General features: G+C 43.7%; 1 protein-coding gene across 1 annotated transcript in view; it reads left to right on the forward strand.

Moving 5' to 3' along the window:
* The window catches only part of ryr3 (ryanodine receptor 3), a 423,842-nt gene that overhangs the window by 393,907 nt on the left and 5,696 nt on the right, over nucleotides 1-24,239 (forward strand). Inside the window, exons 98-103 of the mRNA XM_068038163.1 lie at nucleotides 1,147-1,207; nucleotides 2,655-2,801; nucleotides 7,099-7,233; nucleotides 12,001-12,157; nucleotides 13,278-13,342; nucleotides 13,756-13,856. Coding sequence (XP_067894264.1) covers nucleotides 1,147-1,207; nucleotides 2,655-2,801; nucleotides 7,099-7,233; nucleotides 12,001-12,157; nucleotides 13,278-13,342; nucleotides 13,756-13,856 — 666 coding nt within the window. The remainder of the gene's footprint in view (nucleotides 1-1,146; nucleotides 1,208-2,654; nucleotides 2,802-7,098; nucleotides 7,234-12,000; nucleotides 12,158-13,277; nucleotides 13,343-13,755; nucleotides 13,857-24,239) is intronic.

Consider the following 24,239-nt stretch of genomic DNA (forward strand, 5'->3'; position numbering starts at 1 on the left):
CAGGCAGTACCCAGAATTGAACCTGGGTCGCTGGAGCTGTGAGGCTGCGGTGCTAACCACTGCGCCACTGTGCCGCCCTTTCAAAAGGCAATTGGATAAGCACCTGAAGAGAAAACATTTGCAGGGCTATGGGGAAAGGATAGTGGAGTGGGACTAACTAAACTACTCATTCAGAGAGCCAGCATGGACTCGATGGGACAAACGGCCTTCTTTTGTGCTGTAATCTTTCAATGATTCTATAAAGAGGAGAGAAATATTGAATTGAGATAAGAAGACAGGTAAAAGAGGCAGAAAGAAAAAGTAAAAAAAAAGTTAGTTAATTTTTTTTAAAATATCCAACAATTATTAAAAGCTGAGGGAATGGGACTCCACACTTACAAAAGATAATTTTCAGTGTCAGAGAAGTTATTTGGCAATAACTAAGACTAACCACACCATTAAAAGGATACAGACTGAAAAAGCCTTAACTTTTCGTGGTGTTTAGTCCGTATCCGCAACATAAGGACAGGAACTTCACACAGTTCAATACATTTGAATCGGAAACCAGATGGTGAGGTGCTATTTTTGCTCAGCTTATGGAGGAGTGTCGCATCTCAAACAGCAGTTTCTAGATTTTTCCATTTAGCTGTGCATGTACACTTGCCTGAAGTTACTGTCTGATTTGTGCATAAATAGCAGTGAGCGCTATTAGTCTCATTGTTATTTTCACAGCAATATCCAGCCCAGTGTAACATCAAGACTGAGGAATGCTCTCTTCTTTTCCTGTTCCCAGGCAGCCTCCAACCAGCAGTACTGATGAATTAACACTAGGCATTAATTTTAATAGACAGAAAACCTTGTGTGGTTGTGCTGACTTCCATGGTTGATTTCCTGATATGCGCGTCCATTGCATGAAGCTTTGTGCCAAATGTCCTAAATAGAAAATTTATCTCAGTAACAGTATAGATAACATTTACTATTATGAATTGATGATCAAGAATAGCTACATGTGTGAGGGGCCAGAGAGATGCCAGCACTCGTGGGGCTATCCCCAGCACCTTCTGGACACCCCTTGAAGAAAGAAAATTCTTTCCCTGAAAGAAAATTAAGGAGGAAAATTGAAATAAAAAAGCTTTTGCACATTAAAAACAGTGTTTGTTTTTGTAGGTTAAGTTCCATTGATTTAAAATACCATATCTGGAAGCTTGGAGTTGTGTTCACTGACAATGTAAGTCCTATTAAATGCAATCACTCATCTGACTTTAAGTGTCCTTTTTTTTTTATATATATGCTGAACTTTTCCACTTAAAATCAAGCTGTTATGTGCAAGTCTGGGAATAAGGATCTATTTGATTTCCCTTTACTGCATAAATGTGTTTAACATCAATATTACTGCTCTGTTTTTTGTCCAACAATTTCCTATTTAAAATGTAAAATTGGCAGCACTTAGATCGTCAGGGTTGGATTCTCCCAGTATATTCTGTAATGGTCAATTTTGTTTCTTAAAAAAAATTCAGCTAACAGGATAGTGCAGAAAACCCACTATTACAGTATGGTAATGACAGGAATAGCTTAATTACTGTAACATTTAGGTGATGCTAATAAAATGTACACTTTAAAACATTAGAATTCTAAAGTTTCTGCTCTTTCACTTTTCTATCCTACCTTACCTCTTTTCTCCCACACCTTGAGCTTTATTATACATTTTATTCTGTATTCTAACTTTTATATCATAAATTTCACTTTACATTTTTTCTTATTGGGGTAAGTGATAAACATTCCTATTCTTGTGTGCCTTTTGTGACAATTGTAGTTCTGAGGCATTAAAACTTGGCCTTTTGCTTGGTTGAAATGCAGTTCCAAATGCTAGTTTCTTTCATAAAAACAGAAATTGTTGTAAATACTCAGCAGCATCCATGGGGAGAGAGACAAAGTTAATATTTCAGATTGATGACGCTTCAACAGAACTGGTAAAAGTTTGAAATGTAATGGGTTTTAAGTAAATACAAAGGCAGGGAAAGAGGGAAGGCAGTAAGAACAAAAGGGAAGGTCTGTGATACGGTGGAAGGGAGAAGAGATTAAATGACAAAAGTTTTTTTTTGTTTCTTTAGTTATCCCATTACCATCCCCTTTTACCTTGCACTGTCATCCCTATTGTCATTTACTTTTTCCATTTATAATGAAAGGTCATCAACCTGAAATACTAATTTTGTTTCTCTCTCAACAGGTGCTGCCTGACCTGCTGAGCATTTCCAACATTTTCTGTTTTTATTTCAGATTTCGAGCATTTACAGTATTTTGCTTTTTTTGCTAGTTTCTTTCAGCCAGTTGAGGACCCGAACATCAAAGTTTGACCCATTTGCAGCATTGGAGTGACTAGAACAAAGTTCTGACCATTTTGGGGAATGACATTAGGTGTTCCATGCATTTGATAAGATAATACAACCGTAACCCAAAGAACTGAGTCATCTCATTGACAACTGCCCAAGAGTTAAAATATAACATCATATCTTTCACAATATCCATATTTTATTAAATAGCTATTCCTGTCTTGTATCAAAGTTGCAGGATCTTTTTCTTTTAAACTAAATTGAAACATTTTAATTCCAGGAATCTACTGTTTGTTAATAGTTTCTAATGCAACTAATACTTAAGTTCATAATTTCTATTTGCAGTCATTCTTGTACCTGGCTTGGTACACAACCATGTCCATTTTGGGTCACTACAACAACTTTTTCTTTGCTGCCCACTTGTTGGATATTGCAATGGGATTTAAGACACTTCGTACCATTCTATCATCTGTAACTCACAATGGCAAGCAGGTGAGAACTGGAAAACATAAAACCTGATTTGTCCCAAACCGCAAGGTCGTTACGGATGAGGAAGGTATTCAATCCAACTTCATTCATCCATGCGGAAAGACTATAGACTCTCACCTATTGTAGAATCTAATTTTTACATAAATTATTTGAGTGTATTCACCTCCACTACTCTATCTGGAAGTCCATTCCATATTTTTATCATTCTTTGCATGAAGAACTTCCTGATATGCAGCTTAAATTTACCAAAGTTTGAACCTGGTGGTTGTAGAAACTACCAGCATAGAAGGAGGCCATTTGGCCCATTGTGCCAGTTGCCAATGCTTCTGGCCCTGGAAACGGTTTATCCTTATTTACTCTTTAAAAACTCTTAATGATTTTGAACACCTCTATTAAATCTCCCCTTAACTTTATCTACTCTAAGAAGAACAATCCCAGTTCTCCCTTCTCTCCACGTAACTGAAGTTCCTCAACCTTGGTACCATTCTAGTAAATCTCCTTTTCACCCTCTCCAAAGCCTTGACATCCTTCTAAAAGTGTGGTGCTCAGAATTGAACACAATACTCCAACTAGGGCCTAACCAATGATTAATAAAGATTTAGCATAACTTCCTTGTTTTTTTACTCTTCTGTCTCTATTTATAAAGCCAAGAACAAAATATACTTTTTTTTTTTGCAGCCTTATCAACTTGTCCTGTCATCATTAAAGATTTCTATACGTAAACCCCCAATCTCTCTGTTCCCGCACTCCCTTTAAAATTGTATCATTTCATTTCTATTGCCTCTCTTCATTCTTCCTTGCAAAATGCATCACTTCTCTGCATTAACTTTTATCTAGCATTTAACTGCTCACTTCACCAATCTATGTCATCCGAAAGTCTGCTACTATGCTTACCACTGTACACTACTTTTTTGAGTTTTGTGCCATCTGCCAACTTTGAAATTGGGTTCTGTATACCCAAGACCAGAGCAGTGGTCCCAATACTGGCACACTGTCTATTTCCCTCCAGTCTGAAAAGCAAATATTCACTACTGTCTGATTTCTGTTCCTTAGTCAATTCTGTATCCTTGCTGCCACTGTCCCTTTAATCCAATGGGCTTCAATTTTGCTAATATCTTTGATGTGGCACTTTGAAAGTCCAAAGACACAACATCAACCACAGTATCCTCTCTGTTACTTCATCAAAGCACAAACACAATTTGCCTTTAACAGGTCGATGCTGATGTTAGCCTGACTGACCTGTAGGACCTAAACTTTGGGAACAAAGCCAGACAAGTAGTAGAAGTGTCAGTGGGGGAGCATTTCGGGGATAGTGACCATAACTCTGTAAGATTTAAGTTAGTTATGGAAAAGGACAAAGAGGGACCAGAAATAAAGGTACTGAATTGGGGGAAGGCCGATTTCAATATGATAAAACAGGATCTGGCTAAGGTGGACTGGGAGCAGCTACTTGTAGGAAAGTCTACATCAAACCAGTGGGTGTCATTCAAAAAGGAAATAGTGAGAGTTCAGGGCCAACATGTTCCCGTAAAGGTGAAGGATAGGACCAATAAGTCCAGGGAACCCTGGATGTCAAGGGATATAGAGGATTGGATAAGGACAGAAAAGGAGGCTTATGGCAGATTCAGAGTGCTGAAAACAGCAGAGGGCCTAGAGGTGTATAAAAGTGTAGGGGGGTACTTAAAAAAAAGTAATTAGGAGAGCAAAGAGGGGACATGAAAAAACACTGGCGGGCAACATAAAGGAAAATCCCAAGGCGTTTTATAAGTATATTAAGAGCAAGAGGATAACCAGGGAAAGAGTAGGGCCCATTAAGGAACAAAATGGCAATCTGTGTGTGGAGCCAGAGGACGTAGGTGAGGTTTTAAATGATTACTTTTCATCTGTGTTCACTATGGAGAAGGACAATGTAGGTGTAGAGATCAGGGAGAGGGATTGTGATATACTTGAACAAATTGGCATTGAAAGGGAGGAGGTATTAGTGATTTTAGCGGGCTTAAAAGTAGATAAATCCCCAGGCCAGGATGAGATGTATCCCAGGCTGCTATGTGAGGGAAGGGAGGAGATTGCAGGGACACAAATTTTCAAATCCTCTCTGGCCACAGGAGAAGTGCCAGAGGACTGGAGGACAGCGAATGTGGTACCATTATTCAAGAAGGTTAATAGGGATAAACCAGGTAATTACAGGCCAGTGAGTCTAACATCAGTGGTAGGGAAACTATTGGAAAAAATTCTGAGAGACAGGATTAATCTCCACTTGGAGAGGCATGGATTAATCAAGGATAGTCAGCATGGCTTTGTCAGGGGGAGATCATGTCTAACAAATTTGATTGAATTTTTTGAGGAGGTGACTAGGTGTGGAGAGGAGGGTAAAGCAGTTGATGTAGTCTGCATGGACTTCAGTAAGACTTTTGATAAGGTCCCGCATGAGAGATTGGTCAAGAAGGTAAGAGCCCATGGGATCCAGGGCAATTTGGCAAATTGGATCCAAAATTGGTTTCGTGGCAGGAGGCAGAGGGTGATGGTCGAGGGTTGTTTTTGCGATTGGAAGCCTGTGACCAGTGGTGTACCTTAGGGATCGGTAGTGGGATCCTTGCTGTTTGTACTGTACATTAATGATTTGAATGTGAGTATAGGAGGTATGATCAGTAAGTTCACAGATGACATGAAAATTGGTGGTGTCGTAAATAGTGAGGAGGCTAGCCTTAGATTACAGGACGACATAGATGGGCTGATAAGATGGGCAGAGCAGTGGCAAATGGAATTTAATCCTGAGAAGTGTGAGGTGATGCATTTTGGGAGGACTAACAAGGCAAGGGAATATACAATGGATGGTAGGGTCCTAGGAAGTACAGAGGGTCAGAGGGATCTTCGTGTACTTGTCCATAGATCACTGAAGGCAGCAGCATAGGTAGATAAGGTGGTTAGGAAGGCATATGAGATATTTGCCTTTATTAGCTGAGGCATAGAATATAAGAGCAGGGAGGTTATGATGGAGCTGTATAAAATGCTAGTTAGGCCACAGCTGGAGTACTGTGTACAGTTCTGGTCGCCACACTATAGCAAGGATGTGATTGCACTGGAGAGGGTACAGAGGAGATTCACCAGGATGTTGCCTGAGCTGGAGCATTTCAGCTATGAAGAGAGACTGGATAGGCTAGGGTTGTTTTCCTTAGAACAGAGAAGGGTGAGGGGGGACCTGTTTGAGGTGTACAAAATTATGAGGGGCATAGATAGGATAGATAGGAAGAAACGTTTTCCCTTCACGGAGGTGTCAATAACCAGGGGGCATAGATTTAAGGTAGGGGCAGGAGGTTTAGAGGGGATTTGAGAGGAAAAAAAATTTACCCATAGGGTGGTTGGAATCTGCCTGAAGGGTTGGTAGAGGCAGGAACCCTCACAACATTTAAGAAGTATTTAGATGAGCACTTGAAACACCATAGCATACAAGGCTACGGGCCAAGTGCTGGAAAATGGGATTAGAATAGATAGGCTTGATGGCCGGCGCGGACTCGGTGGACTGAAGGGCCTGTTTCTGTGCTGTATAACTCTATGACTCTATTTGTAATCCTCCAGTCCTCTGGAACCACCCTGCTGAAAAGGAGGATTGGAAGATTGGGGCTAGAGCCTAGTGTCCTACTTTCACAATTTAATTTAAACTAATAATCCAGATTTACCTTTGTCATGCCATTACATATTTTGTATAACTGTATACACACATCTCTCAAATCCCTTCTTTCAATACTGACAAGGTCAAGGCCTAAAAATTTGATGGTGCTGTGTCCATTTTTTGAGGTGCAAAATGTGCATCTAAGCATCTAATCTGGTAGACAGAGCACACATAATCATTAAGCACCGGAAGTGTATCACCTGCCATATCGGTAAAGGCAGAAAAAAGAGGCATCCAGGCCCTGTGCCTGAAACAGGATTAAGGTCTTTTGCATATACAATTAAGGGGCTTAATGCCTGTTTAAATCTCCCATTTGCACAATGAGCTGCTGTGAACACCGTTGATGGTGGGACAGCTGCTTTCAAGAAAACATGTTCGACATTCAGCCTAACCATCAATCCTTAAATAGACCACTGAGTCTGCCACTGTACAGGTACATTTAAAAAACAACTTGCCTGAGTAAACGTGAGCTACAATTTAAATGTTCCCATGTATTTATATTTTAAGTTCTGCCTTATTATGTTATGTCTTTCCTTTTGATTCAGTTAAGTACCTTGAGAGAATTAATTAAGTGAATGTCCTTTAATTGGCATTGCCTCACATGAAAACTTTGTTTCTTACCTTGTGCAGCTGGTGCTGACTGTTGGCCTTCTGGCCGTTGTCGTATACCTATACACAGTGGTTGCTTTTAATTTCTTCCGCAAATTCTACAACAAGAGCGAGGATGAAGATGAACCAGACATGAAATGTGATGATATGATGACGGTATTTATTTATTAACCCTGTGTAATGGACATTCACTCCATGGGTGTGGTGAAAATGCTACAGAAATCCAATTCCAGGATACTTCAAATCCCAGAAATGTTAAACCACTATCACAAGAACAAAATGTCACAGACATAAGTTCACTCATTTGTGACACTTAGGTTGGCATATTGCACCTTGAGCACATAATAGAGTTTGCTTCATAAAAATTTCCCTCAAGCAGCTATAAATTCCTAATTCATTCTTGAGTTATAAAGAACATCTTTACCTATTTCATGTATCAGAGTCCTCTATAAAAAGAAAGACTTGCATTTATATAGCACCTTTCATAACCACAGAACGTCCCAAAGCACTTTTTTATGGGATGTGGATGTCACTGGCTAGGCCAGCATTTATTGTCCATCCCTAATTGCCCTTGAACTGAGTGACTTGCTAGGCCATTTCAGAGGGCATTTAAGAGTCAACCACATTACTGTGGGTCTGGAGTCACATGTAGGCCAGACCAGGTAAGGACAGCAGATTTCCTTCCCTAAAGGACATTAGTGAACCAGATGAGTTTTTACCACAATCACCAATGGTTTCATGGTCATCATTAGTATAGCTTTTTAATTTCAGATTTATTAATTGAATTCAAATGTCACCATCTGCCATGGTGGGATTTAAACCCATGTTCCCAGAGCACTAGCCTGGTCCTCTGGAATACTAGTCCAGTGACATTACCACTACACCACCACCTCCACTTTACAGGCAGTGAAGTACTTTTGAAGTGTAGTCCGTTGTAATGTAGGAAATGGGGCAGCCAATTTGCACATAGCAAGCTCTCACAAACAGCAATGTGACAATGACCACATAATCTGTTTTTGTGATGATGATTGATGGAGGTATAATTATTGGCCAGGACACTGGGGATGACTCCCTTGCTCTTCTTCAAGATAGTGCCATAGGATCCATTGTGCCCACCTGAGAGGGCAGATGGGGCTTCAGTCTCATCCTAAAGGCAGCACTCCATCAGTACTGCACTGGAGTGTCATCTCTGGGCTTTGTGCTCAAGACCTAGAGTGGGACTTGAACCCACAACCTTCTGACTTAGAGGCAAGAGTGCTTCCGATTGAGTCATGGGTCTATAATTGCTCTATAACTTGAGTTTCCCTGTGTCCGGTTGCATGCACATTTTAGCTGCTGCTCCGGACCCGAGCCCATCACCTTCTATTTCCATTTTTTTCTTTCCCTTTTTAACTTCTTGTTTCCTTACCCCACCTAGACACCTTTCTTCTGTTGTCATGCCTCCTTTTATTTCTCCCCTATCGGGTACGCCTTCACAAATCTCTAAACCAACTATTCAGCATTCCTGGACCTTCCTGCTCTCCTGCTGCTGTCCCAAGCTTGACTCTCTTTTAGATAAGCTTATAAATTCCCTCTATCTCTGTCTTGGCATCTTCTGAAGAGCCCATCAAGGCACTATTTGCTGCCGCATTATGAGCAGTGATTCCAACTGTCCCATCCTGTTGTCTCATCAATCTCCCTGCCCAGTGTGCCTGCTGGGGTCTAATCTTGTCAATGTCCCTCCTGCCCAATTCATCCTTCATAGTGCTGACCCTGTGGACTCTACCAGTGAATCAGTGCTTTCCTCCTTCAGCCTCTTCATTGAGTGGCTTCTCCTCCTAGGTGATTTTAACCTCTATTTGAATTTATCATGCTGTCTTTCCCTGACTTCACTGTCCTCCTATCCTCTCTTAATCTCTGCCTACATATAAGCTGCCAAACCCATATTCATTCGTGGCCAACCCGTTGACCTTGCCATCTCATGTGGCCTCGCTATTCCCATTGTGTAAAACAGATACAGTCATCTCTGATCACGTTCTTGTATTACTCTCCACCCATAACCCCTTACCCCACAAACCCTACTTCCTTCTGTGTCTGCCTCTGACAAAAAAAAACTCTTCTAATTCACTTATAACTGCACTTTCAAAATCCCAACTGTCTAGCCTTTGACGCTCTATTCACCATGACATTTTTGCAGCTGCTGATCTTCTTAACCACACCCTAATCCATCTTTGATGCCCTGGACCCCATTAAAACCATTACTCTCTCCCATCCTGGTCATTCCCCCTGGTACTACCCTCATCTCTGCTCCCTTATGTCCAAGGCTTGAATGGATGTGGTGGATAACAGGTTTAGTCATTCACCACCAGATCTGACTGGGCCACACAAAGCACTATTGGGTCCTGCTCTCATCTGACAAATCTGCTTGCTATTCCAGAATCATCCTGGAATGCAAAGATAACCCTCAGCTTCTTTTTTTTACTGCAAACTTTCTTCCTAAACCCCTCTTCCATGCGTCCTCCACCCTCACCACCAAAAAGCACAAGGAGCTCATGAATATCAATACCATCCAATCAGCTTCCTCTGTCACTTCCCTCCTTCTCCTAATGCACCTGGCCAAATTTCCTCTAAGGTTCCCCTGTCCTGGCCTGAACTTGTATCTTTCTCCAGTTTGCGTCCTATCTCCCCTCAAGCCAAGCTCATCTTGCCCATGGGACCCACTTCCTGCTCTCTTGATCCTATTCCCACTAAACTGCTGACCATCCAACATTTCTTTCTGACTCCTATGTTAGCTGATATCGTTAATGGTTCAGATTCTGTTCCTCTTCCCTTCAAATCTGCTGTTATCATCCCTCATCTCAAAAAAAACAACCCTTGACCTCACTGTCTTTGCAAACTACTGCCCCATCTTGAACCTCCCTTCCTGATCCAAAGTCCTTGAAACTATTGTCATGTCCCAAATCCGTGCCCATCTTTCCCAGGACTCTATGTTTGAATCCCTCCAAAGAGGTTTTCACCGCGCCACAGTACTGAAACGGCTCTCATCAAAGTCACCCATGACTGTGCCAAAGGTAAACTATCCCTTCTTGTCCTTCCTGACCTGCCTGCAGCCTTTTGATACGGGTGACCGCACCATCCTCTTCCAGTGCTTCTGCAGCTTGGTGGGACTGCAGTCGCCTGGTTCCATTCTTATCTATCCAGTTGTAGCCAGAAAAACAGCTGCAGTGGCTTCTCTTGCTGCTCCCATCCTGTTAGCTCTGGTGTTCCCCATGAATCTATCCTTGGCCCTGCCTCCTGTTTCTGATCTACATGCTGGCCCTCAGCAACATCATCCAAAACCACTGTGTTAGTTTCCGCATGTATGCTAATATCACCAAGTTCTACCTCACCACCACCTCTTTCGATCCCTCTACTCTCTGTAAATTGTCAGACTGCATGTCGAACACCCATGTACTGGCTAAGCAGAAATTTCCTCCAACTAAATATTGGGAAGTCTGAAGCCATTTTTATGGGTCCCTGCCACAAACTCCATTCCCAGCCACGGACTCCATCCCTCTCCCTGGCAACTGTATGAGGCTGAACCAGACTGTTTGCAACCTTAGTGTTATATTTGCCCATATATCTGTGCTGTCACTAAGACCAGGTATTTCCATCTCCATAATATCGCCTGACTCTGCCCATGCTACAGCTCTTCTGCTGCTGAAGTCCTCATCTATATCTTTATTACCTCTAGACTTGACTATTCCAATGCACTCTTGGCTGGTTTCCCACATTCTAACCTCGTTAAACTTGAAATCATCCAAAACTCTGCTGCCCGTGTCTTAACTCGCACCAAGTCCCATTCATCTACCACCTCTTTGCATGCTGACCTACATTGGCTCCAGTTAAGTAACACCCCGATTTTAAAATTCTCATCCTTCCTTACAAGCCCCTCCATGGCCTCGCCCCTTCCTATCTCTGTAATCTCCTCCTGCCCTTACAACCCTCAAAAATATCTGTGCTCCTCCAATTCTGTCCTCTTGAACATCCCTGATTTTAATCACTCCACCTTTGGCGACCATGCCTTCAGCTGACTAGGTCCTAAGATCTGAAATTCCCTCCTCAACCTATCCGCCTCTTTATCACATTATCCTCCTTTAAGACACTCCTTACAACCTACCTCTTTGACTAAGTTTTTGGTGTTCAGCCCTAATGTCTCCTTATGTGGCTCGGTGTCAAATTTTGTGAAGCGCCTTGGGACGTTTTACAATGTTAAAAGTCCAAATAATTGTTGTTGAAGCATAATTTGTATTCTGTATTTCTGTATTCCTTCATGTTGACTTCTTGAGTTCTGCTTGTTTTTAAATATCTATTTTCAGTCCACTGTATTATGATTTCTACAATCCATGCTGAGTAACATAAGGGAGCTATCTATAGTTCTGTTAATCATTGGAACTTGAACATTGCGACTGTATTGTTGAATATATTTATCAGTTTGCTCCCCTTGCCACCTCCAGAATGCAGTTCCTTATGTTGGGGTATAGACCCAAAGCCACTGGCAGCCTTCCGTTACCTCTGACCTATATGCTGATACCTCATTTGTAACCTAGGCAATGAGTGTCAGCATGCCTTTAATCATGTGGGGCTTCACAGCCAAGCTTGATCCTATCCACATATACATGCTCAGTATTCAGCAGGTCACTGAATAACAATTAGGGTAGGATCACTTGTTGATTTCCCGCATCTCCAACCCCAAAAAAGTGAAGCTAATTTAGCATGCCAGCCAACATCAACTAACTAGTTAACAAAATACTTTGAATCTTGTAGCTGCAGTACTGATTCAACGACGAATGACTCACCTTACAGTCACGATTCAATGCTTCCTGCCTTTGAAACACATTTCAATCTCTGACGGTACTGTCTGTCTCTGACAATATTGAACGTATTGTCTTCTTTTATTTTCAGTGCTACTTGTTCCACATGTATGTGGGTGTCAGAGCTGGAGGTGGCATTGGAGATGAAATTGAAGACCCCGCTGGTGATCCTTCTGAAATGTATCGAATTATCTTTGACATCACATTCTTCTTTTTTGTCATTGTCATCCTACTAGCCATTATTCAGGGTATGTTTTCTTACCATAAGGAAATCTTGAGGTAGAATTTAATTTAATAAATCCTTTCATCCAAAAGATTTAGTGTTTTTCACTCTTCATTGTTGAATTTCTGAGAAACATGCTGAGTACCAACAGGATTCTCCCACGTATTTTTACTTTTACCTTCCAGTATCCACTAGATACTTCCTTGGTTACACCACACTTGGGCCAGAGTTTTACATTAGGCTGAAAGCCTCGCCCACTGGCCAAAAAGTAGAGGGCGAGCCCGCCTCTGCCAGACTGGGGAGCCACGCCACAATTTTACACCTCCCAGGTCCTTAATAGGCTTAGGGCAGGACTTCCACCTCTCTGAGACAGGATGTCCCGCCTCTAAGAGGTGTTGGCCAATCAGTGGGCCAGCAGCACCACCGGGAGCAGCGGCCACTGCTGGGACTACACCTAGCCACAGCAGCAAGAGGGACGGCGGCCCTGGGATGAGGGTAATTTTGTGGAGCCTCGTCGGGGACAGCCAAGCCCTGGCGAGGCAAAGGGGGTAAGTTGGGGGTGGGGGATGGGGGGAGTGTTGTGTAGTGGGGGAAGTTAGGCTGTGAGTGCCCGATCAGGAGGGGCCCAAAAGCCCATAAGGAGGCTGCCAGGTTTTACTTGGCAGCCTCCTGGGGGACCTCATTCGCCTGCCGGCTGCTGGTAAAATACCAGCAGCGGCGGGAGGAGGCCCTTAATGTCGTAGTTAATTGGCCACTTAAGGGCTTGGCTTTGCCTGAGGTGGGCGGGCCGTTTCTTGCCAGCACTGCTACCTCATAAATTTGCAGTGGTGGGCAGGAAGGTGTCAAGAATGGCACCCCCCTCCTCCTACTCAATTTTACGACGTTGGTATTAGATACTGAAAAAGATAAACTCTAGTACAGGCGCAGAAGGTATAAAATCACAGTTCAAAAGTGCAAAGCTTTAAGCAAAAAAGATTCTGTATCAGACTATGGGCATTAAGGTTAAGAAAATCTTTTGTTTTATTTTGGCCATGAAGTATTGTTTGTGTACCAGCAAGTTTGTGTGTGAATGAGACTTTAGGAGCAGTGTAATGGAAATTGTAAGCTGCTCAATATTGCTCACGCTATCACTTTCTGCTACTTAGGTTTGATTATTGATGCTTTTGGTGAGCTGAGAGACCAACAGGAGCAAGTGCGAGAAGACATGGAGGTGTGTTTATTTTATAAATAATATCTTACATTTGTCATTTAAAATTGATATTGGTTCCCATTTTCTTGGTGCTATTTCTAAGCTAAAGATTCCAAACTCAGTGTTATTTAGGAGCAAGATTTCATAAACATCACAGGTTTCTGTTTCCCGAAGCCCAACAATTTCATCTCTCCTGTGCTAAAGGTAGCAGTTTCATGGGCACTGGTAGATTTGCTCAGTATTTTTCATGTTCTTACATTAACTCAGTATTGATACAAGAACTGGTATTATACAGATGTGTTATATTCCACCAAAAAATTGTAGTTTCCCCAAAAACTGAAGAAATACTAGGCATTATTAATGTTGGAAAGGAGCTAAGGCAATGATTCAAATAGTTGTTTCAATAAATGAATTGTTCTTTTATTGAATCCCAGACCAAATGCTTTATTTGTGGAATTGGGAATGATTACTTTGACACTATACCACATGGTTTCGAGATACATACTTTACAAGAGCACAACCTTGCAAACTACCTGTGAGTATCAAATAGTTTATCCTGCATGTGTGATCCATCAAGGGTGTGTGAAATTTATATAAACATCATTGTAAGTTAAATGAAGGTGAGGTTGGCTTTAGTCTTCCTTTCCGTACTGGAAACATGTCTAAGGAATCAGATTATTTTAAAATGTAGTTTTAAATGTGAATTATTTTAAAGTCAAAGAACTACCTGCTTGAAAAAAAACCCAAAAGAGTTTGAATAGTTATTTTACTTGATAGTACATGGTGACTCTGATCATTCCATTTAGAATGCTAGTAATTGTAATGAAAACTTTTAATCCATGTGGGTAAGGATCTATAATTTAACACTCCATTCTGTAAAAATGCTAGCAATTCCAGAAATCAGCATCCACCTCCCCCATCCTTTATCTGACACCCTGACATCAGATTGCCAACCCGATGATGAAAGGTTATTGATCTGAAACGTTAACTGTTTCCCTCTCCACAGATGCTGCCGCACCGGCTGAGTATTTTCCAGCATTTTCTATTTCAGATTACCAGCATTTGCACGATTTACTTTTGTAATATGGTTGCCAACTTTGGCTGGAAGCATTCTTGGAGTTTTGATCATCTGACATTTGCAAGTGTTATTGCATTCTCTTCATTCTCAGGATGTGGGTGTTGCTGGCAACGCCAACAATTATTGCCCATCTATAGTTACCTCTGAGAAGGTTGTTGTGGGCCTCCTTCTTGAACTGCTATAGTCCATGTATTGTTAGGTAGGGAATTCCAGGATTTTGACCCAGTGACAATGAAAAACCAGTGATATAAAGTCCAAGTTACAAGAATATGACTTGGAGGCAATAGTGTTCCCAGGCACTTTCTGCTCCTATCCTTCTAGGTACCGATGGTCATAGGAGGGGCTATTGGATCCCCTGTAGTTGAGTTTCTTTGTTTGTTATTTGGCACTAGCAGCTGTAGTGCAAGAAGTTCCCAGAACCAGGAGGCCACCTGTGAGCAGGTGAAGAAGGGAAACTGAGGACAGGGATGAGGGGAAATTGAAGGTCAGGGAGCAATTTACAGAGGGCAAACCAAAGGTGGGAGGAACTTTGATTCCACCAGTCAGTAACTGATAGTGATATCAATAACAATCGGATTTCCTCCATAACCAACATTAACACAATAACTCACTGATAGTCTAGATGTAACTTAATAGGTGTAACACCCTGATAACCTATCTGTAAATAAAAAGCTTACAAATTACTGATATTCACCCTGAAAGTACAGCCAGAATTCCTCTGCATTGCTTAAGGTGTGGTCAGGTTCTCCGTTCAATACCGCTAAATAGGTCCTTTCTGTCTTCTATCTCATTGGACTCGTGGTGGGGCACAGTTGGAAGGGTGACAACTGGAAGCCAACGTCAGTGCCGATCTGTATTTGGAATTCACACGTTAAAATTGTCCAGCGCAGACCAACCTGAACCAAACCGAGAGAATGTACAAAGTGCAGTGAGCTCTGTATTTGGGGGACTTTACGCAGAGCAGATTGTGCTAAACTCAGCTCAGCCCTAACATTCCGAAGTGGAGTAGGCCCAAAGGGCTGAATGGCCTAATCCTGCACCTATTTCTTGTGCAAACTATTCTCTTGTAAAAGGAAAATTTTCATAGAATGATAGAAATTATGGAACAGGAGAAGGCCATTCAGCCCCTAGTTTCTGTGCCAATGCAGGCACTCTCCCTTGTAATCCCATTTAGCTCGGATCCTTTTTTAACTTATTCAACCCTTTACTGACAGCTCCCACATGTTGCTGCTGTTTCCCAGCTCAGTGGAAAATGCTGGGCCCCTTGCCCCCACCATTGCTCAGTCTGTGAGAAGTTCCAAGAACCAGGAAGCTCTTTCCTCCAAACAAATCCTGACCCCACCTCCCCCCCACCCCACCGCAACCATCCCCTAGTCCCCAAATGCAGACTGAGTGACTGCTTTGCGGAACACCTCTGCTCAGTCCGAAAGCATGACCCTGAGCTTCCGGTTGCTGGCCATTTCAACACTCCCCCCTGCTCTCATGCTCGCATCTCTGTTTTTTTTTATTCATTCATGGGATGTGGATGTCACTGGCCGGGCCAGCATTTATTGTCCATCCCTAATTGCCCTTGAGAAGGTGGTGGTGAGCTGCCTTCTTGAACTGCTGCAGTCCATTTGGGGTAGGTAGACCCACAGTGCTGTTAGGAAGGGAGTTCCAGGATTTTGACCCAGCAACAGTGAAGGAACGGTGATGTAGTTCCAAGTCAGGATGCTGTGTGACTTGGAGGGGAACCTGCAGGTGGTGCTGTTCCCATGTATTTGCTGCCCTTGTCCTTCTAGTTGGTAGAGGTCGCTGGTTTGGAAGGTGCTGTCTAAGGAGCCTTGGCGCATTGCTGCAGTGCATCTTGTAGATGGTACACACTGCTGCGACTGTGCGTCGGTGGTGGAGGGAGTGAATGTTTGTAGATGGTGTGCTAATCAAGCGGGCTGCTTTGTCCTGGATGGTGTCGAGCTTCTTGAGTGTTGTTGGAGCTGCACCCATCCAGGCAAGTGGAGAGTATTCCATCACACTCCTGACTTGTGCCTTGTAGATGGTGGACAGGCTTTGGGGAGTCAGCAGGTGAGTTACCCACCTCAGGATTCCTAGCCTCTGACCTGCTCTTGTAGCCACAGTATTTATATGGCTACTCCAGTTCAGTTTCTGGTCAATGGTAGCCCCTAGGATGTTGATAGCAGGGGATTCAGCGATGGTAATGCTGTTGAATGTCATGGGGAGATGGTGATATTCTCTTTTGTTGGAGATGGTCATTGCCTGGCACTTGTGTGGCGCGAATGTTACTTGCCATTTATCAGCCCAAGCCTGGATATTGTCCAGGTCTTGCTGCATTTCTGCATGGACTGCTTCAGTATCTGAGGAGTCACGAATGGTGTTGAACATTGTGCAATCATCAGCGAACATCCCCACTTCTGACCTTATGATTGAAGGAAGGTCATTGATGAAGCAGCTGAAGATGGTTGGACCTCGGACACTACCCTGAGGAACTCCTGCAGTGATGTCCTGGAGCTCAGATGATTGACCTCCAACAACCACAACCATCTTCCTTTGCGCTAGGTATGACTCCAGCCAGCAGAGGGTTTTCCCCCTGATTCCCATTGACCTCAGTTTTGCGAGAGCTCCTTGATGCCATACTCGGTCAAATGCTGCCTTGATGTCAAGCGCAGTCACTCTCACCTCGCCTCTTGAGCTCAGCTCTTTTGTCCATGTTTGAACCAATGCTGTAATGAGGTCAGGAGCTGAGTGGCCCTGGCGGGACCCAAACTGTGCATCACTGAGCAGGTTATTGCTAAGCAAGTGCCGCTTGATGGCACTGTTGATGACACCTTCCATCACTTTACTGATGATTGAGAGTAGACTGATGGGGCGGTAATTGGCCGGGTTGGATGTCCTGCTTTTTGTGTACAGGACATACCTGGGCAATTTTCCACATTGCAGGGTAGATGCCAGTGTTGTAGCTGTATTGGAACAGCTTGGCTAGGGGCGCGGCAAGTTCTGGAGTACAGGTCTTCAGTACTATTGCCGGAATATTGTCAGAGCCCATAGCTTTTGCAGTATCCAGTGCCTTCAGTCGTTTCTTGATATCACGCGGAGTGAATCGAATTGGCTGAAGTCTGGCATCTGTGATGCTGGGGACTTCAGGAGGAGGTCGAGATGGATCATCAACTCGGCGCTTCTGGCTGAAGATTGTTGCAAATGCTTCATCCTTATCTTTCGCACTGATGTGCTGGGCTCCCCCATCATTGAGGGTGGGGATATTTGTGGAGCCACCTAGTTGTTTAATTGTCCACCACCATTCACGGCTGGATGTGGGAGGACTGCAAAGCTTAGATCTGATTCGTTGGTTATGGGATCACTTAGCTCTGTCTATCGCATGCTGCTTACGCAGTTTGGCATGCAAGTAGTCCTGGGTTCTAGCTTCACCAGGTTGACCCCTCATTTTGAGGTATGCCTGGTGCTGCTCCTGGCAAGCCCTCCTGCACTCTTTATTGAACCAGGGTTGGTCTCCTGGCTTGAATGTAATGGTAGAGTGGGGGATATGCCGGGCCATGAGGTTACAGATTGTGGTTGAGTACAATTCTGCTGCTGCTGATGGCCCACAGCGCCTCACGGATGCCCAGTTTTGTATTGCTAGATTTGTTCGAAATCTATCCCATTTAGCATGGTGATAGTGCCACACAACACGATGGACGGTATCCTCAATGTGAAGGCGGGACTTCGTCTCCACAAGTACGGTGCGGTGGTCACTCCTACCAATACTGTCATGGACAGAAGCATCTGCGGCAGGCAGATTGGTGAGGACGAGGTCAAGTATGTTTTTCCCTCGTGTTGGTTCCTCCACCACCTGCCGCAGACCCAGTCTAGCAGCTATGTCCTTTAGGACTCGGCTAGCTCGGTCAGTAGTGGTGCTACCGAGCCACTCTTGGTGATGGACATTGAAGTCCCCCACCCAGAGTACGTTTTGTGCCGTTGCCACCTTCAGTGCTTCCTCCAAGTGCTGTTCAACATGGAGGAGTACTGAGTCATCAGCTGAGGGAGGGTGGTAGGTGGTAATCAGTAGGAGGTTACCTTAAAGAACAAAGAACAAAGAAAATTACAGCACAGGAACAGGCCCTTCGGCCCTCCAAGCCTGCGCCGATCCAGATCCTCTATCTAAACATGTCGCCTATTTTCTAAGGGTCTGTATCTCTTTGCTTCCTGCCCATTCATGTATCTGTCTAGATACATCTTAAAAGACGCTATCGTGCCCGCGTCTACCACCTCCGCTGGCAACGCATTCCAGGCACCCACCACCCTCTGCGTAAAGAACTTTCCACGCATATCCCCCCTAAACTTTTCCCCTCTCACTTTGAACTCGTGACCCCTAGTAACTGAATCCCCCACTCTGGGAAAAAGCTTCTTGCTATCCACCCTGTCTATACCTCTCATGATTTTGTGCACCTCAATCAGGTCCCCCCTCAACCTCCGTCTTTCTAATGAAAATAATCCTAATCTACTCAACCTCTCTTCATAGCTAGCGCCCTCCATACCAGGCAACATCCTGGTGAACCTCCTCTGCACCCTCTCCAAAGCATCTACATCCTTTTGGTAATGTGGCGACCAGAACTGCACGCAGTGTTCCAAATGTGGCCGAACCAAAGTCTGATACAACTGTAACATGACCTGCCAACCCTTGTATTCAATACCCCGACCGATGAAGGAAAACATGCCATATGCCTTCTTGACCACTCTATTGACCTGCGTTGCCACCTTCAGGGAACAATGGACCTGAACACCCAAATCTCTCTGTGCATCAATTTTCCCCAGGACTTTTCCATTTACTGTATAGTTCACTCTTGAATTGGATCTTCCAAAATGCATCACCTCGCATTTGCCCTGATTGAACTCCATCTGCCATTTCTCTGCCCAACTCTCCAATCTATCTATATTCTGCTGTATTCTCTGACAGTCCCCTTCACTATCTGCTACTCCACCAATCTTAGTGTCGTCTGCAAACTTGCTAATCAGACCACCTATACTTTCCTCCAAATCATTTATGTATATCACAAACAACAGTGGTCCCAGCACCGATCCCTGTGGAACACCACTGGTCACACGTCTCCATTTTGAGAAACTCCCTTCCACTGCTACTCTCTGTCTCCTGTTGCCCAGCCAGTTCTTTATCCATCTAGCTAGTACACCCTGGACCCCATGCGACTTCACTTTCTCCATCAGCCTACCATGGGGAACCTTATCAAACGCCTTACTGAAGTCCATGTATATGACATCTACAGCCCTTCCCTCATCAATCAACTTTGTCACTTCCTCAAAGAATTCTATTAAGTTGGTAAGACATGACCTTCCTTGCACAAAAACATGTTGCCTATCACTGATAAGCCCATTTTCTTCCAAATGGGTATAGATCCTATCCCTCAGTATCTTCTCCAGCAGCTTCCCTACCACTGACGTCAGGCTCTCCGGTCTATAATTACCTGGATTATCCCTGCTACCCTTCTTAAACAAGGGGGCAACATTAGCAATTCTCCAGTCCTCCGGGACCTCACCCGTGTTTAAGGCCCCAGCTATTTCCTCTATCGCTTCCCACAGTAACCTGGGATAGATCCCATCTGGCCCTGGGGACTTGTCCACCTTAAGACCTTTTAGAATACCCAACACTTCCTCCCTCCTTATGCCGACTTGACCTAGAGTAATCAAACATCTATCCCTAACCTCAACATTTTCATGTCCCTCTCCTCGGTGAATACTGATGCAAAGTACTCGTTTAGAATCTCACCCATTTTCTCTGACTCCACGCATAACTTTCCTCCTTTGTCCTTGAGTGGGTCAATCCTTTCTCTAGTTACCCTCTTGCTCCTTATATATGAATAAAAGGCTTTGGGATTTTCCTTAACCCTGTTTGCTAAAGATATTTCATGACCCCTTTTAGCCCTCTTAATTCCTCGTTTCAGATTGGTCCTACATTCCCGATATTCTTTCAAAGCTTCGTCTTTCTTCAGCCTCCTAGACCTTATGCATGCTTCCTTTTTCCTCTTCGTTAGTCTCACAATTTCACCTGTCATCCATGGTTCCCTAATCTTGCCATTTCTATCCCTCATTTTCACAGGAAGATGTCTCTCCTGCACGCTAATCAACCTCTCTTTAAAAGCCTCCCACATATCAAATGTGGATTTACCTTCAAACAGCTGCTCCCAATCTACATTCCCCAGCTCCTGCCGAATTTTGGTATAGTTGGCCTTCCCCCAATTTAGCACTCTTCCTTTAGGACCACTCTCGTCTTTGTCCATGACTATTCTAAAACTTATGGAATTGTGATCACTATTCCCAAAGTAGTCCCCTACTGAAACTTCAACCACCTGGCCGGGCTCATTCCCCAACACCAGGTCCAGTATTGCCCCTTCCCGAGTTGGACTATTTAGATACTGCTCTAGAAAACCCTCCTGGATGCTCCTTACAAATTCTGCTCCATCTAGACCTCTAACACTAAGTGAATCCCAGTCAATGTTGGGAAAATTAAAATCTCCTATCACCTATCCTGTTGCTCCTACATCTTTCCATAATCTGTTTACATATTTGTACCTCTATCTCACGCTCGCTGTTGGGAGGCCTGTAGTACAGCCCCAACATTGTTACCGCACCCTTCCTATTTCTGAGTTCTACCCATATTGCCTCACTGCTCGAGTCCTCCATAGTGCCCTCCTTCAGCACAGCTGTGATATCCTCTTTGACCAGTAATGCAACTCCTCCACCCCTTTTATCTCCCTCTCTATCCCGCCTGAAGCATCGATATCCTGGGATATTTAATTGCCAATCATGCCCTTCCCTCAACCAAGTCTCAGTAATAGCAATAACATCATACTCCCAGGTACTAATCCAAGCCCTAAGTTCATCTGCCTTACCTACTACACTTCTTGCATTAAAACAAATGCACCTCAGACCACCAGTCCCTTTGCGTTCATCATCTGCTCCCTGCCTCCTCTTCCCCTTAGTCACGCTGACTTCATTATCTAGTTCCTTACAGGCTTTAGTTACTACCTCCTTACTGTCCACTGACCTCCTCATTTGGTTCCCATCCCCCTGCCACATTAGTTTAAACCCTCCCCAACAGCGTTAGCAAAAGCACCCCCAAGGACATTGGTTCCAGTCCGGCCTCAGGTCCATGTTTGACCTGATGCCATGAGACTTCATGGGGTCCCGAGTCGATGTTAAATTAAAAGCTAGTCTAATGATGGCCATGAAACCACATTGCTGTGGGTCTGGAGTCACATGTAGGCCAGACCAGGTCAGGACAGCAGATTTCCTTCCCTAAAGGACATTGGTGAACCAGATGGGTTTTTACAACAATCGACAATGGTTTCATGGCCATCATTAGACTAGCTTTTAATTCCAGATTTAATTAAATTCAAATTCCACCTTCTGCTGTGGTGTTATTCGAACCCATGTCCCCAGAGAAATACTCTGGGTCTCTGGGTTACTAGTCCAGTGATAATACCACTACGCCACTGCCTACCTCTCAATCCCAATCCTGGGATTGCTGCAGTGTTCCAGTGAACATCAACGCAAGCTCGAGGCACAGCATCTCATTTACCGATTAGGCACACTACAGCCTGCCGGACTGAACATTGAGTTCAATCATTTCAGAGCAAGGCGGGGCCCCCATTTTACTTTTATTTTTAGTTGTTTTTTCTTCTTTATTTTTTTTGTGTTTACTTTATTTTGTTTTATCTTAGTTTGTTCAGTTTGCCTACCCACTGTTTTTTTCATGTTTGTACTGCAGCTGTTCAGTTTTCAGTCCGTTAACACCCTATCTGTACTAATGCTTTGTCTTTCAACACACTATTAACATATTATTTGCCTTTGCTCCATGACCTTCTGGTCAGTTATTCTCTGTGACCTTGTCCTATCTACACCTTCTCCTTTGCTATCTCTTGCCCCACCCCCGCTTTACTTGCTTAAAACCTTTCACATTTCTAATATTTGCCAGTTCTAAAGAAGGGTCACTGACCTGAAACGTTAACTCTGCTTCTCTCTCCACAGATGCTGCCAGACCTGCTGAGCATTTCCAGCATTTCTTGTTTTCATTTCAGATTTCCAGCACCCGCAGTATTTTGCTTTTATTATCCCCTAGTCCTTCTCTTGCTCCCTACTCCCCACCTTATCACAATTCCCACCAATTCAAACTCAGTTTGAGTTTGGCTCTTTCAGCTGATAGGACTTAGAGTTGAGATGTGAGAAGCCATTATATTACAATGACTTATAATTACACAGCATCTTTAACTTAATAAAACATCCCAAGGCACTTCACAGAAGGGTTATAAAACAAAATATGACACCGAGCCACATAAGGAGATATTAGATCAGATGTCTAAAAGCTTGGTGAAAGAGTTAGGTTTTAAGAGTGATTTAAAGGGGTTAGGGAGGCACAGAGTTTAGGGAGAGAATTCCAGAGCTTATGGCCTAGGCAACTGAAGCCATGACCACCAATGGTGGAGTAATTAAAATCAGGATGCTCAAGAGGCCAGAATAAGATGAGTGTAGATATCTAGGAGGGTTGTGGGCTAGAGAAGATGACCGAGATAGGGAGAGGTGAGGGATTTGAAAACAAGGATGAGAACTTTAAAATCAAGACATTGCTTGACTGTGAACACAGAGGTGATAGGTGAACAGGGCATGGTGCAATTTAAAACACGGGCAGCAGAGTTCTGACTCAGATTAACACAGGGTAGAATGTAGGAGATCAGCTAACAGTGTGTTGGAAATTTAGTCAAGACTAGAGGTAACAAAGGCATGGCTGAGGGTTTCAGCAGCAGATGAGCTGAGACAGGGCAAAGTCAGGCAATGTTAAGGAGGTGGAAATAGATGGTCTTAGTAATGGCGCAAATATGTGGTCGGTCGCTTATCTCAGACTGAAGTATGACAGCAAGGTTGCGAGCAGACTGTTTTAGCCTCAGACTGTTAGCTAGGGAGAGAGATGGAGTCGGTAGCTTGGGAATGGAGTTTGGAGCATGGTCCAAAAACAATGGCTTCAATCTTCCCAATATTTAATTGGATGAAATTTCTGGTCATCCAGTACTGGATGTCAAATAAGCAGTCTGACAAATTAGCAACAGTGGAGGAGTTGATGAGGTAGAGCTGGGTGTCATTACCATACATGTGCTTTCTAACTAACCTGTGCTTTCAGATGATGTCGCCGAGGGACAGCACGTAGGTGAGAAATGGGGGGCAGTGGGGGTGGGAAGATGCCAGGATGGATCCTTGGGGGACTGCGGAGATAATGGTACAGGAGCAGGAAGAGAAGCCATTGCAAGTGATTCTCTAGATATGATTAGATAGGTGAGAATGGAACCAGGGGAGAGGCGTTGGAGAAAGATGGTGTGGTTGATCGCATCAAAGTCTGCAGACAGCTCAAGAAGGATGAGGATGGAATGTTTACCTTTGTCACAGTCACACAGGATCCCTTTTGTCACTCTGATAAGAGCCATTTCGGTACTGTGACCGCAGCAAAACCTGATTGGAGGGATTCAAATATGGAGTTCTGGGAAAGATGGGCACAGATTTGGGAGGCAACAACACGTACAAAGATAAAAGCAAAATACTGCAGGTGCTGGAAATCAGAAATAAAAACAAGAAGTGCTGGAAATACTCAGCAGCACTGGCAGCATCGGTGGAGAGAGCAGCAGAGTTAACATTTCAGGTCTGTGACCCTTCATCAGAACATGTGCAAAGACTTTGGAGAGAAACGGGAGGTTGGAGATGGGACGGTAGTTTGCAAGGACAGTCGAGTCAAGGGTTGTTTTTTTGAGGAGAGGGCTGATGAAGGCAGATTTACAGGAGAGTGGGACACAA

The sequence above is a fragment of the Heterodontus francisci genome, chromosome 9 (assembly GCF_036365525.1).
Source record: "Heterodontus francisci isolate sHetFra1 chromosome 9, sHetFra1.hap1, whole genome shotgun sequence".
Classification (NCBI taxonomy): domain Eukaryota; kingdom Metazoa; phylum Chordata; class Chondrichthyes; order Heterodontiformes; family Heterodontidae; genus Heterodontus; species Heterodontus francisci.